The sequence below is a fragment of the Zootermopsis nevadensis genome, unplaced genomic scaffold (genome assembly GCF_977971745.1).
Source record: "Zootermopsis nevadensis isolate Lab colony 2312 unplaced genomic scaffold, Znev_1.0 Znev_ptg000093l, whole genome shotgun sequence".
In the NCBI taxonomy this organism is placed as follows: Eukaryota; Metazoa; Arthropoda; class Insecta; order Blattodea; family Termopsidae; genus Zootermopsis; species Zootermopsis nevadensis.
In genome coordinates this window covers 293-13,748 of record NW_028259224.1, presented here as the reverse complement: position 1 = coordinate 13,748, position 13,456 = coordinate 293, and the positions used below count along the sequence as shown (strand labels likewise).

At 39.7% G+C, this 13,456-nt stretch overlaps 1 protein-coding gene, 1 long non-coding RNA gene and 1 other non-coding gene across 3 annotated transcripts; all 3 read right to left on the bottom strand.

Annotated features, from left to right (window-relative positions):
• Positions 1-990: 990 nt before the first annotated feature.
• LOC147870826 (U5 spliceosomal RNA) lies at positions 991-1,104 on the bottom strand. Its single transcript, XR_015533147.1, has one exon. It is a non-coding gene; the product is annotated as a U5 spliceosomal RNA (small nuclear RNA).
• A 428-nt stretch (positions 1,105-1,532) lies between these two features.
• Positions 1,533-2,670, bottom strand: LOC147870825 (uncharacterized). Its single transcript, XR_015533146.1, has 2 exons — positions 2,401-2,670; positions 1,533-1,639 (listed from the first exon to the last, which is right to left on the bottom strand). It is a non-coding gene; the product is annotated as an uncharacterized LOC147870825 (long non-coding RNA).
• A 4,552-nt stretch (positions 2,671-7,222) lies between these two features.
• On the bottom strand, positions 7,223-12,715 carry LOC147870824 (calcineurin-binding protein cabin-1-like; the record flags this gene model as incomplete). The annotated part of the gene is made up of 7 exons (XM_087341833.1): positions 7,223-7,723; positions 8,499-8,605; positions 9,172-9,270; positions 10,743-10,907; positions 11,237-11,350; positions 11,827-11,972; positions 12,526-12,715. Coding segments are annotated over 7 exons (870 nt in total), but the record flags the coding sequence as incomplete, so codon positions are not given.
• Between the last annotated feature and the right edge of the window lie 741 nt (positions 12,716-13,456).

Below are 13,456 nucleotides of genomic sequence, written 5' to 3'. Positions count from 1 at the left end.
TGACCCTCCATACCCCACACCTGTGAACATACAGCATCTATAAAGAAAAATCAAGCAGTTTTCATTTAGGATTTAAGATGAGCAATGGAATTTGTAACAGTGAATTGATAAGGACGCGGTAACGTTTGAGATTAATATTACGTTAGATCCCATAACTGCAGAGTAGTCATTTTTGTCTGACATTCTCAATACAACAAAGTTAAGAAATCAATCAGTAATCCAAATGTAAGAATGAAACAGTAAGGTTCATATAAATATTAAAAATAATTTCAAAATTTTCTAGGGAAATTATAGATTACTATGACGACACAAAATCATCACCTATTGGTATTCCTAACCACATCATAGCATACACATTCACAAACATACCACTCTTCGTATACCCAGTGCTATGACTCAACTAACCAGTTTCCTCAAGCTTCAAATATTCTTCTTCTTCTTCTTGTTTGGTAACAATACACGAACAGGTGTATGAGCCTTGCTCAGCGAGTCCTCCTTTATAAGAAGGAGACGGCCAATTTCGAGAGAGACACAAAGTATCTAGTGATATAATTGGGGTCGAGCGGGATGTCAGAATTCCTAGCAAACAAAAGGACAGACGGTTATCAGGTCAAGACTTCAGATACACCTGGTGGTTTACTTTCATACTTTTACAGGTTCCCTGTGCTGAAAGAAATATTCTCTGTACATCAGAGAGAAGTAATGATGAGCACTTACTCTTCGGAAGCAACTAAGATCCTGTCCAAAACTGATCTAGCAGCTGCTTCTTTTGCTTCCTCCGATGACCCTCCATACCCCACACCTGTGAACATACAGCATGTAGAAAGAACATACAAGAAGTTTTCATCTAGGATTTAAGATGAGCAATGGAATTTGTAACAGTGAATTGATAAGTACACGGTAGTGTTTGAGATTAATATTACGTTAGATCTCATAACTGCAGAGTAGACATTTTTGTTCTGACATTCTCAATACAACAAAGTTAAAAAAATCAACCAGTAATTCAAATGTAAGAATGAAACAGTATGAATCATATGTTCCCCTCAACAGAAAACTTTAGTAAAAGGCAAAAGATTTATGCCTATTGTAGGGAAACCAGAGTTTTTAAATAAGCTAAATAATGTAGAAAAAAAATTAGATAAAACCCCACGCGCTGGGGAAACGTGTAATTATTTACGTTGAAACAAATACGAATTACATGAGTATGAATTACAGAATAATAGCCAAACTGATTTCAAGAAAATGTCTTTCATATTTTATACAATAATAACGAAGACATCACAGTTAAACAACTTTTCTTTTACAACCATAACCAAAAAAGTTAAGAGATTTCAAGAATTTCCCTTTCCCACCTGTTGTATTGATTATCAGGGCTAATGAAGGGTAGAAGATGCATAGATAATAAAAAAAGAGAGTTAATCCAAACTATTTTGTTTGGTGCATTCACAGAACTTCACAAACTGCTTAACGTTTCTTACACAACAGACCTTTTTTACGAAACAGTTTGTAATGCTCACTTGTTCTGAAATCTCTTTAGACTCTCCCTCATGACAGCATGAACTTCACTGTCATTTGTCTCACGGCAGCTCTTACAATGTCCGTCTGTCATGTGCCGGAAGTCCACTTCACACGCACCACTCTGAAGCCATTTTTCAGTTCACTGTCAATCTTTTCAAAACTTCTCATAGCACACACCATGACATGAACTTCTGATTTCCTGATTTCTTACTAGCTCTGGAGAAAGTTTACCCCTTAATCAAACCAGTGTTACTGGACTCCCAGAAAACTATGCCCAAAATACGCCATCAGTAGGTCAGCCTGGTATATGGTGTTCTTTCAAGGATGGAATCACTCAATCCCTATCACATACTTTTATTATAAATTCTGTTGCCCATTCTTTGTTCTCAAATTTCCTAAGTACACGAAGCCTTTGTTTTACTGTCACTTGAATTTTATTATGATTTTCATCCATCTTCTTTAGAACCCCCAGCCCCACCCCACAGGCAAGTAAGATGTTGAAGGCCTATTTCACCTGTGCTTATTTAAAAAAGAAGTAATGCATGAATATTCCAAACACTCATAATCAGGAGCTTATTGAACAAGTAAAAACCCATAAATTTCTCTTTCATGACATTACGCAATCATAACCTACAAAGTCACCAGATTTCTAGTACTTTCCTTTTGCAACCATGACAAGCCCAATATAGACAAGTTGGTGGGGAGTGGAAATATTCTACTTGAGTGTGCCCTTTGCAATGCAGACAAATCACATATTGGATTAACTGACAATTCATCCTGAAATAGGAATGATCATACCAGACATGGATTACAACGTAACTCAAAGGGCAAGGAGAAGCTTGTGCAACTCACTGCTAATTAGATTAGGTGCAAACTCGATACCTGTAATCACTGATGTAAGATCTAACCCTTCTTTTAGGCTTAAGCCCAAATCTGTCACCAAATACCTGAAAGATGTCTACATCAATGCTAATAAACCAGTTCTAAATTCAGAATACAATCAAGATAACAATTCTGTCATGCACCATCATAACATAAGAGGACTTTCAAACAAAACTGATCAACTATCAGTGTCCATTAATAATAAGTACACACCCTAATCTGTGTTTAACACAACACCACAGGTAAACTTGAAAATGTTACTTTTGGAGGTACTTACTCTAGATGAAATATGGTAAAAGAAGGTGCAAGTATTATTGCCAAAAAGAACCTAAAATTTAATTAGATAAATGTATTGTGTCACTAAAATAACAAGAAATAGATGCTGCATTGTGCAATTGGAATCTAAACATTCCAACATATATGTCCTAGCTATACATAGAGCCCCCACTGGCAATGCTGACTTTCCTAAACAAGTTACAAAGCATTATAAATTATCTTTTTAAACCTACAGCACAACATCGTCAACTGTGGTCCCATTATCATCAATACAAATTATCTTATTGAAAGTCACCATAAAAATGTGTAAAATGATCGACTAGCATCTTCCAATGTCATGGCAATAGTTAATTTCCCCATAAGAATCCAAAATTACTCCATCTGATCACGATGTATGACTTCTAGTAATATTAATAATAAAAAAGTCGATCTCCAGTTATCATAAGTACAGAATATCAATCAGACTCAGAAATGAAGACACTATTAAAGAATGTATAACACATCGAATGAAAATTGGCACTCAGTATTAAACAGCCTTGATGTAGATTCAAAATTCAACACATTCCTAAATAATCTCTTAAAAATGTATAAGCAAGTTTCACCACCAAAACAGTGATAAAATATCTGAAAAGAATGACTGGATCACAAAGATAAAAAAAGATTACCTAATTTGTCAATAGTGGAACAACCAAGTAATGAAAATTCACTGCACGAAATATTATAAGATACTTACTTTCTCGAGGTCTAAATCAGATTAAATGTGACAACCAGACTAAACAGCCTCGAGCAAAAAAACAAAATAAAAGCAGTCTGGAAAACATGAAAGAAATAAATCAGGGAAACATTCTACAGAAATATTGACCTCATTAATAAAGATAAATGATAATGTAATAAAACATATTAAGCTCTTAGCAAATTATTTCAATATTTCTTAACAAATACAGAAAAGATTAATAATCACGCTACAAAACAGAAGCAGAAGTCACAACAAAATATCTTAGTCAAACAATCCCAAACACACGAAGTAGAATGATGGCGCCATCGTCGTCGCGACCAGAGATGACATTATCAGAAACGCAGAGAGAAAACCTACTCTTGTCAGCACTCCATTTCCACATCTACGCGCACACTTACAACGTATACCATTATTCGCGAGACTGTATTCAAACGTTCAACAGTCGACATACAAAGTACATCTCCACGATGCATTACCTTGATTTTCGCTTCTACGTTCTTTGGTCACCATACTCGAATACGTCACAAGATTTCGTAAAAGCATTCATAGCACGGACACATCATCAACAACACGAAGCTAAGAGTGCACGTGGTTTACGATAGCAATGAAAGCGACGTCGTGCGTTTAATCGGCCAGAATAAATTGTCAGTGACCTTGAAAGTGGTCGAAAATCAGGTTAAAGTTCTGATACTGTTACTATATAGTACGCGGGTTTACGGAACAATGAAACAACAATAACAAATCAAAATTTATTCACGACGGAATTAGGGGGAGGCTAAATTCCGAAAATGCCTGCTACTGCTCAGTTCAAAATATTTTGTCTTCACGACTGATTTCTAAGAACCTGAAGATTATAATATACGAAACAATAATTCTGCCAGTTGTCTTGCATCGGTTCAAAACGTGGTCTCTCACTCTAAGGGAGGATATTTGGGCCTAGGAGAGCAGACGATGGGGTCTGGAGAAAACTGCATAATGAACTTCAAAATTTATATTCCTCCCCCAATATTGTCAGGGTGATTAAGTCGAGAAGAATGAGATGGGCGGGGCATGTAGCGCACATGGATGAGACAAGAGGTGTGCACCGGGTACTGGTTGGGATACCCGAAGGGAAGAGACCGCTGGGTAGACCTAGACGTAGATGGGAGGATAATGTCAGGCGGGATCTATGGGAGACAGAAGTTGAAGGAGCCTGGATTTTGTTGGCCCAGGACAGGGCTTTGGTTAATTCGGTGATGAACCTTCGGGTTCGGTAAGCCATATAGTCAATTAGTTGGCTTCATAAGATATCATTTGCAAATAATATGTCGTGTAATTTGAAAGATGCAGTGTTGACAACCTTCTCTGACCCTTCAAAGTCCGGGCGTGCTGACCTCAGCGGGCCATTTGCAGCTGTGCATGTAATTGAAGACGAAACAATAAACTTGTCTTCAGTGGACAAGATAAAGACTTCCTGTCGCCCATATCAAAACAGTTGGTGATGGAAATCTTGAAAATGTATAAAAAGGTTTGCAATAACTACAAAATGCTTACCAAACCCCTTTCATCTTCTTATAGCTAATTACGTCTGTGTTACATTTGGTTAGTATCAGCCCTATAATTAGATGCGCGTACATAGGTATTCAACAATTAGTGAGATGCCAAGGTAACCCGCTCTAAAAAATGTCGAGCAAATGTGTGGAAACAAGCGCCGAAGTTGAGGCTTGAGTCATTAAATTGGTAATATTTGTCTCCTTGGCAACCTTAGATTTGTGCTGATGAGGAAATATCTTGATCACGTCCTGCTTGCAAAATGGCGAATTAAACACGTCCATGACGCAAAACCTTCTCTGAATACTTTGATATTCAGCTAGTCAAGAAATTTGTTTTTACAAAGGCTCATTTCCACGCTCACAGAAGATTAGGAGAGAAATGCATCTGCCAGAACATCATGCAGAAGTGATGGAATGATGACTGTAGGTGCTAAGGAGCTAGTTACTATGAGAAACTGGCAGAGTGCTGAGGCCACCAACCTGGTCACAAATACTTAGACACTCTGTACTGTGGACGTGGGGATTCCCCACTAAGTAAAGGAGAGCGCACCAAAATGCCTTACCTTGAGGAAACATCTCTCCATGACACACCAGCAGCAATCTCTATGAAACAACTTTAACAAGCAGAAACAGAACAGAATAAAGAATGCAACTTACCACAGAGGCCATTCCACAAAACAATACCTTTATATCTGACATTACGTCAATAAACAGTTTTACGATATGCGTTTTAGTGCACGCTGATTACTGAATTGACAGCGTGTCTACACAACAATTTCGGATTGTGGTCACAATGTTTATTAAGATCCCGGGACCCCTTCAACATGATAATCATATGCTGATTGACTACCCAATATCAAGATCAATAAGGTACCTTCTACCTCCAAGATTCATACGGAAAGGAATCTTCACTCACAGATGGCTCGAACACAAACATCCTGCAAAAGAGCTACACCACTTAAATTCCTCTCCCTTCCATTTCAGCATGTGCTTCTAAACCTGGTGAAAAAACTGTGTTTCTACTCTAGCTCAGACATCCCATGCTTCCTGGTAAATAACTCATATGAATAATCGTAAAGCATTTGCAATGGGTCCATGCGAAAGTTATCTGCTTCAAACATGTACACGACTTAGCAGTCTTGTCTCTTACATTCAAGCACTTAAAGAGACAATAGTGAAGATTAAAAATTAAGGTTTAAGCATGTAGTGGTCCTCAATAAACCATTCAACTTAAAAAAAATTTGTGCTGATGCAGTGTCAACCTCAATATATGTCAATAAATGTTTACCAGTCTGATAGCTTTTCTGATAAAGATTCATATGCAAAGGAATCTTTACTAACAGACAGCTCGAACACTCTAATATTTTAACAAACATCTTGCAAAAGAGCTATACCACAAGAAATACAACAACCAAGTTACAAAGGGCATTGTAATGATAAACAGTGCCACATATTCTTGGACAGACTTAACTCTATCACATGACAAGCACATCTAATACATCATATTGCTAGTGTACTTACACAATGCACGTCAAATTGAGACAGATACATCTGTAGAAGACAGGAGTGCCCTTCATGATCTCAGCCAATTTTCTGTTGAGATATGAAGTGAGCCTGCCAAGTGTACTGAACATAATCCACTGATTTCCTGGCAAGCAGTAGGCTGGACAGGTGGCAGACAGCTTTCCCCCGAGTAAAATCCCAAGGATCAATTAATCTTCTTCTCCTCAGCTATTCCCATATTCTGTTTATTCCTGTGTCCCACTGCCTCAATTCCTACACTTGACCACCAATAAGAACACACGTAACTGTTGTTGTCAGTAACTTGCAAACGTTGTATTAAGAAGTAAAATATTACAACCTTTTGCGCTGCAGTGGCGTAACGCCGTCACGTCAATTGCCAGCTGACACTGGGTTACAAATTGTTAAAGAAGTTGCAATGAGGCATTCTTAAATATGTGCTCACAGTTGTTACTATATATAGTGCTTTATATTTAATAATAATCTAACCAGAGGCAAATCCAGACGTGCTTTCTTTGTAAATGGGACCTCTTCGAAAATATCCAAAGACACGGGCGGTCGTTTCTTCGTCACTCTCGGCTTTCCTAAAGCAAGTAAATACGGAATACGAAAGAAAATTATAAACCTGTTGAAACAACAGAGACATTTTAAGAGAATACTTACAAATATGGAACTAAAGAAAATTCTCAGTTTATTACAAACAACTTCCTAGTTCCACAAACATTTAAAAAGCCCCCACATAGTATTACAACAAAAATAAAAAAAATTGAAAATCATGTTTATTTCAGATAAAGACATGTTAAAATTAGCAGCTACAATCAATAAACACAAGCAAATTTCCACAAATGAATCACTCTTTCGCTCACTCACTTTCTGTTGGAATCTATAATTTAAAAGACTTGACAACAGTTTCGGGTACTCTAACAAAACTAATTCACAAGGCTGTCATACAACACACCTGCTGCAAGTTACTTTAATAAGCAATACGGTAGCTTATGACACAGAAACACGCTTACCCTTCTATTTCTCTCAAATTAGAAGCCATGAATGGTCCTGCGGCAGCATCCTTGAGCATTTTTTCAAACAGCGTCTTCAAATTGTCATCGAGCTTTCTGCCTTCATTCTGCTCCAAATATTTAAGTATGCAAGCGTGGATCCTATAGTAGACTTCTAAGGCTTCAACTGCCAAGTTCTGTGGATTACTGTAGCTTATCCTACGGGCATAACTAGCCTGCGTCTGATGAAGGTGTTCGCAAGCCTGCAATAAACGTCGCGTCTATATTCAACAGGCATACTCTTGTTCAGTTCATAGTTTGTTAATAAACCATTTTCTTATCAAGGGTTCTGGGCCTTTGTGCATATCAAGTGGTAGCACAGAGCGTGGTTTTGTGATTCTATCTAACTCAAGGTCTTCTGTTATTGCACTCACATTTTTTTCTTTTGTACTGATTATTGTGAATTGTTGTTAATCTGTCAGCTGTTTATCATCTTTACAATGGATCGTGCACTTCCGAATTTGGACTACCTCAGGAAGGATGAGCTGGAATATGAGATCAACATACGGAAGGTCACCGGCCTCCAAGAATATTTAGGTGATTAGCAGGCAGCGAGATTCACGCGTCCGCCTCGGACTCCATCAAACCTCTGGTGAGTTGTTAACCTTGTGCAATAAATTTAATCAGATCCAGGAAATAGAAACTTACATTTGGGCTGACAACATTTTTCCTAATCAGTACACCAGGATTATGATGCGCCTATGCCAGCTGACCTACGGGACTCGTGACCTTGCCGACAGGAAAGTTTCAGACCAGTCCAATCCTGCCTCCCTAGACAAATTGCCTGAGGGCATTTCCCACTTCGCGTCGTCTGTGGAGGAGTTTCAAAGCCATCTCTGCCAGCCCTCCCAGGATCCCACTCACAAACCCCATTCTCTTGATCATTTTACCTCTGACTCTAACCGGGCTCTTATTTCACAACACCAAGAATAATTATAATCCATTTATAAAAACACCAAGGAAGCCTACTGCTCTTACCTTTGCAAAATGGCTAAGGAAAACTCTTGGATTGTGGTCTCTCTTCTCTGCCACTTTACCCAGCGCTCATCTTGTATTCCACAATCCTCTCCTGCAGCATACCATATCTGTCAACATACACCAGTCCTGATATTTTAGCCACAAAAATTATAGCTGAAGTATAATCTATCATAGGACATATGACCGTCTAACAAAACAGCACGCCATTTCCGATGGACATGCGATTTCTCCTATTAAAGACAGGGCGAAGCATACCTAGTCTTTGAGCTGCCTTTCTGTATTTTGATGACAAATCAAAGGGAATTATCAAATGGGTAAACACGTGGAGAGATAAGAAATAGATACAAAATTTTAGTCAGAAAACTTGAAAGGAACAGACCACATGGAAGACAAAGGCTTGGATAAGGGATAATATTAAAATAGATTTTTAATAGTTCCTTAGGAATGGACTGGTCAGGGGCCAGTCGTACATACTTGGTCATCACGATAATGAACCTTCCGATCGCACGCAAGATGGGGAATTTCTTCATTACCCGAGAGACTACGAGCTTCTTACGATAAACTCTGCTCCATGGAGTTAGTCATATGAGATAAATGGCCTACATCTGCAATTTTAAAAATAAAAACACTCAGAACAGCGAAACAACAAACAAAGATTCACTTGACCGCTGACCTTGCTGGCAGTGGTGAAACACTTCTCTGCCGTGTCCAACATCTTCTCCTTTCGATTCTCCAATATCTCAAACATCTCCAGGCTGAGGCTGTCTGTTTCCTGCAGACACACAGTGTTCAATGGTTTACAAAAATTACAATGCAATAATGAGAATGTTTTGTTAATTAAATGGCTTCCCTGATGATGTGAAATTGTAGGTGCAGATAATGGCTATGTCTTCTGTTCTGTCTGTCAAAGATGACGCAGTGTTTCATCTCTGTGGAGAGTTTTGTTACAGCCAATCTCCAGTCTGGAGTCTCTAATGTGTTCCCAACTCCTGGTGGAGATATGAAGACCCATTTGGTCAAGTAAACCTTACTGCATTAGCAGAGGATCTTGTGCACGCCAATCTTTGAGTCTGGAGTCGTCTGCTTCGGTTCCACAGAGGACAGACAACTCCAAAATCAAGAACTGGGCATGTACAACAGGATCAGTCACACCTGCACCATCAGGGAAACCACTGAAATAAGAGAGCACCTTCAAAACTTCAACTGTAAAGATGTGTACAGACCGAGTAAAGACTCTTATCACCTTTCTAACCAGACCTACCACTCAGACACCTTCATCAAGCAACTGCTAAGCCTCACCAGCAGTGACTGACTCAGCAGAACTAACGCACTTTCAACCACTGGGTCACTAAAACTCTTCCACCTACTTTCCTACTCACATGGTTCCTAAAATGTTTCTCATTGACTCTTCTCCTACTTCACTCTGAATTGCCTTTCTGTACTGTGTTCTGCTACAGCAAATGCGTCTGGGCCAAGTCTGAATGGTAAATAAAACATCGATGGAAATCATTCCAACAAGATGGCTATAGCACATCACAGATAAACCAGAGAGAGAGAGAGAAGCAAAAGACTGGCATGGTCACAATATCTCATACGCATTCCTCCTCTGGAGATATCAGCAAGTTTCTCACCACAAATAACATCAAGACAATGCAGTGGCTGAACAAGAAGAGTATTAACATACTGGGACAACTGAAAGATGATCTGGGAGGTGCAAGGACTGACTTTGAAGAGCTCACCAACATACTCCAAGAAACCACAGCAGGGTTAGGTTAGGTTCACAAGAATGTTGAATAACATTCAGAAAGGCCATCTTGCTTCTGAAGAAAAAACTATGCATGTCAGAAGGTCAGAAAAATATCATATAAGTGCGTCACTCTAACTTGTTTTTGCAAGTTTTGAATCAGTGAGCTTAATGGTGACGACATGAGTTTATACTTTACTCTGCATAAGTAACCTAACCTTCAAAGGTCAATGGTTGTCACAAATGTAGGCCCCAGTGAATCTGTAAATGTGTGTGTGTGTGTGTGTGTCAATAAACACCATTCCCTGATGGTGGAGATTATAAATCGTACCTCTGCTTCAAACTGATAGACCAATCACCTGAGAATATTCTATTGCGTACATCCTCCGTCATCAGCATCAAACAGTGGACAGCATTTTCAGTTACTTGTTATACGACTCTTGCTCTCAGTGAAGCTCAAAAGCGAGTTTACAGCTACAAGAAACGCTCTTTTATCTTACCTGTTTAAGCAGGCGGGAACAGAAGGAATGCACCATATAGACAAAGGAGCCGTACTCGATCCACATCAATGAATGATTCGCCTCAATATCCAGAGCACGCTGAAAGCAACGCTGAGCAGCAGACGCTTGACGCAAAAAGTCCATCTCGCTCTTCAATGGTTCACACTGCGACATAAAATTGTGTTGAACCTTACCTATTTACAAAATACTGATTGCTACTAGCAAAATTATACACATAGGAGTCTGCTCCCAGTGGCGGATCCGCTTTTCCCATGTGGCACTCCACTGGTCTCAGGACTCTGCCCCATGCAGTTGGCAAGTCAGAGTACACTCCAATGGCATAAGTCCATACCAAATTTCATCAAAATCCATCCAGTGGGTCTCAAGTTCAATCACGCAGACAGATATGACCAGCCACACACATGCATTCACTTCATGCACATCCTGCAAAAGTGATTACATTAAGTGGAACGCACTGTAAATATTTTACTTACAGAATTAAGTTTAGTTTCCAGTTGACTCCCACGAGCAAGCGCCATTCCTGCCCAGGAGTCGATGCGTACAGGATTGACACAAACATCCAGCAGGTAGTGCCTAATTGCCTTCCCCTGCAACAGACACTCCGCACTTTAACCTTGTGTTCACTGTTTCCACACTGCACGGCAATAATCGGTGTCAAAATCATTCAGATAACACTAAGGACTCTTCCACAAACACTTATGTATGTCCATTAATAATTCTGGAGAGGAACTTCAAAGGTTCGTGTTCGAGTCGAACATTTCATGTGCATGGCACAATTTTAAAATTTCAGTACAGAAAAGTAAGATATGGGTTTTACAGGAATTACCCCACACGACCTGAAGCAGTTACTGACAGGACTAAATTACAAGCTTCATACTTACAAGGACACTGAAGACAAAATCAAGGAAGAAATGCTAACAAAGTTTTGTAATGAAATGTCTGTCTTGGTGTTACAGTACAGAAGTGAAGCGAGGGCATTAAGGAAGGTAGAATATTCAAAAAGAGAATCCAAAGAAATTAAGATTAAAGGAAGCACAATTCACATATCTTATCAACTACTTACCCATTCATTAACTTTGAAATAATAGTCAGCCAAGAGGTAGAAGATCGCTGACATGGAGCGAGGCAACTGACTACGAGCATCTCCCAACACGGGAAAAGACGGGCTCGTCCCATCGATATATGCCATCACTTTTTCCACCAGATGTGCTGAAAGCAACACAAATTCATATCAGTTCTGTACGTGCTCGCAGTAGCCGATATAGATGGGGCAGAAGCAGGTACGTCAACATTGTGGAGCCCCTTGCGTGTGGTCGCTGTTACGACTAACAGCTGTTACCGGTACCGAAGTGTCAGAATGGAATACCATGCACGGTGGGCTAGCCAGCTCTTGGCAGATGTGGGCACAGAATTCTGCAGATGCTGCGATATTGTATGGTGAACAGACGGCATCCCGATCAGAGACACTTTGAGTGTCGCCGCGGGGTCGGGACCATTTGTGAAATATTTAAACACACAGCAGGGGGCTGCGCACGCTGATCGTTCTCAGATGGTGAAGACGGCCGGAGGCAAACTGGAGTTCCGTTTACAGTTTGCCTTACAATCCTTCGTATATGGCCTTACAGTACGACCCAACATGAAGATATTCCTTCTGCATTTCACGAAGTCAACCACGTCATTAAAGTGGCTATCACAGACAGCAGATATTGTCCTACAAAATTGCTTTTCTTTTTAAAAATCAGAGTAATAGTATATATATCACCTGGATTATAATGAGGAGGTATCAGAGAGGCAATCCTTTTCAGCAGACATTCAACATCAGCGGTGATGCTAGTGACACGGTAGGAATCAAATTCTGGCAGTTCATCAGGCAGGTAGAACTGATATAACTGCATGCCCCGCACCCAAGTCAAGGGGACTTGAGGGACTCTGTGGTCCTGAAGGTAGCGCGCCTGTTGGGAGAAGAATGCCTTAGGACCTCAGGTTTGAAAAAAACATTTATGATGAAGTTAAGTATGATACAGCTTGTATTTTTGATTCCCTAAACGTCTGTGATAATAATGGATTCTTTATAAGAACGTTACTTCCGACAGTCATGTTTCACATTTACTGCGAATGCTGTTGTTGTTGTTGTTTCCCCCCCCCCCTTACTTCTGTCTTTCGTTTGCTGGTCTAGTCTTTGAGAGTACAAACTTTTTCATGATTCAAACACAGTTCATACATTTCAAACTTTCTAATATCTGTCGTATCCTAATTACGTTAGGTTAGTAGGTACCTTTCCCTGGTGACTTGTAACCGTCCCTTTCCGTCCACCACACGTCACACTGCTTGTTTAGTATACTCGTAGTCGTAGCCTGGTTTGCTCATATGATTACAGCTTCTTGACGTGGGATATGTAAAGATACAGAAAGGGATTGTTGATGATGGTGAGAGGTTGTCGGTGAGCACGAGTTTCCGACTCCCTGGGAATATACGGGAATTAGAAGGTGGAGCAGGTTTCTACACAAATGGACAACAAAGTCTTTCTGTGTTGCACTGATCGACGACACTTTATTTTTCCTTAATACGCGCAGGAACATATATATCTTTTAAGCACTATTCACGGAGGCAGCTGGATGGCTCGGCTGTTCCTTTGTTCTGTCGTACGTTTGTTAAGAAAAACACCCCCGCTCAACCGAAGGACCAAAACTTTA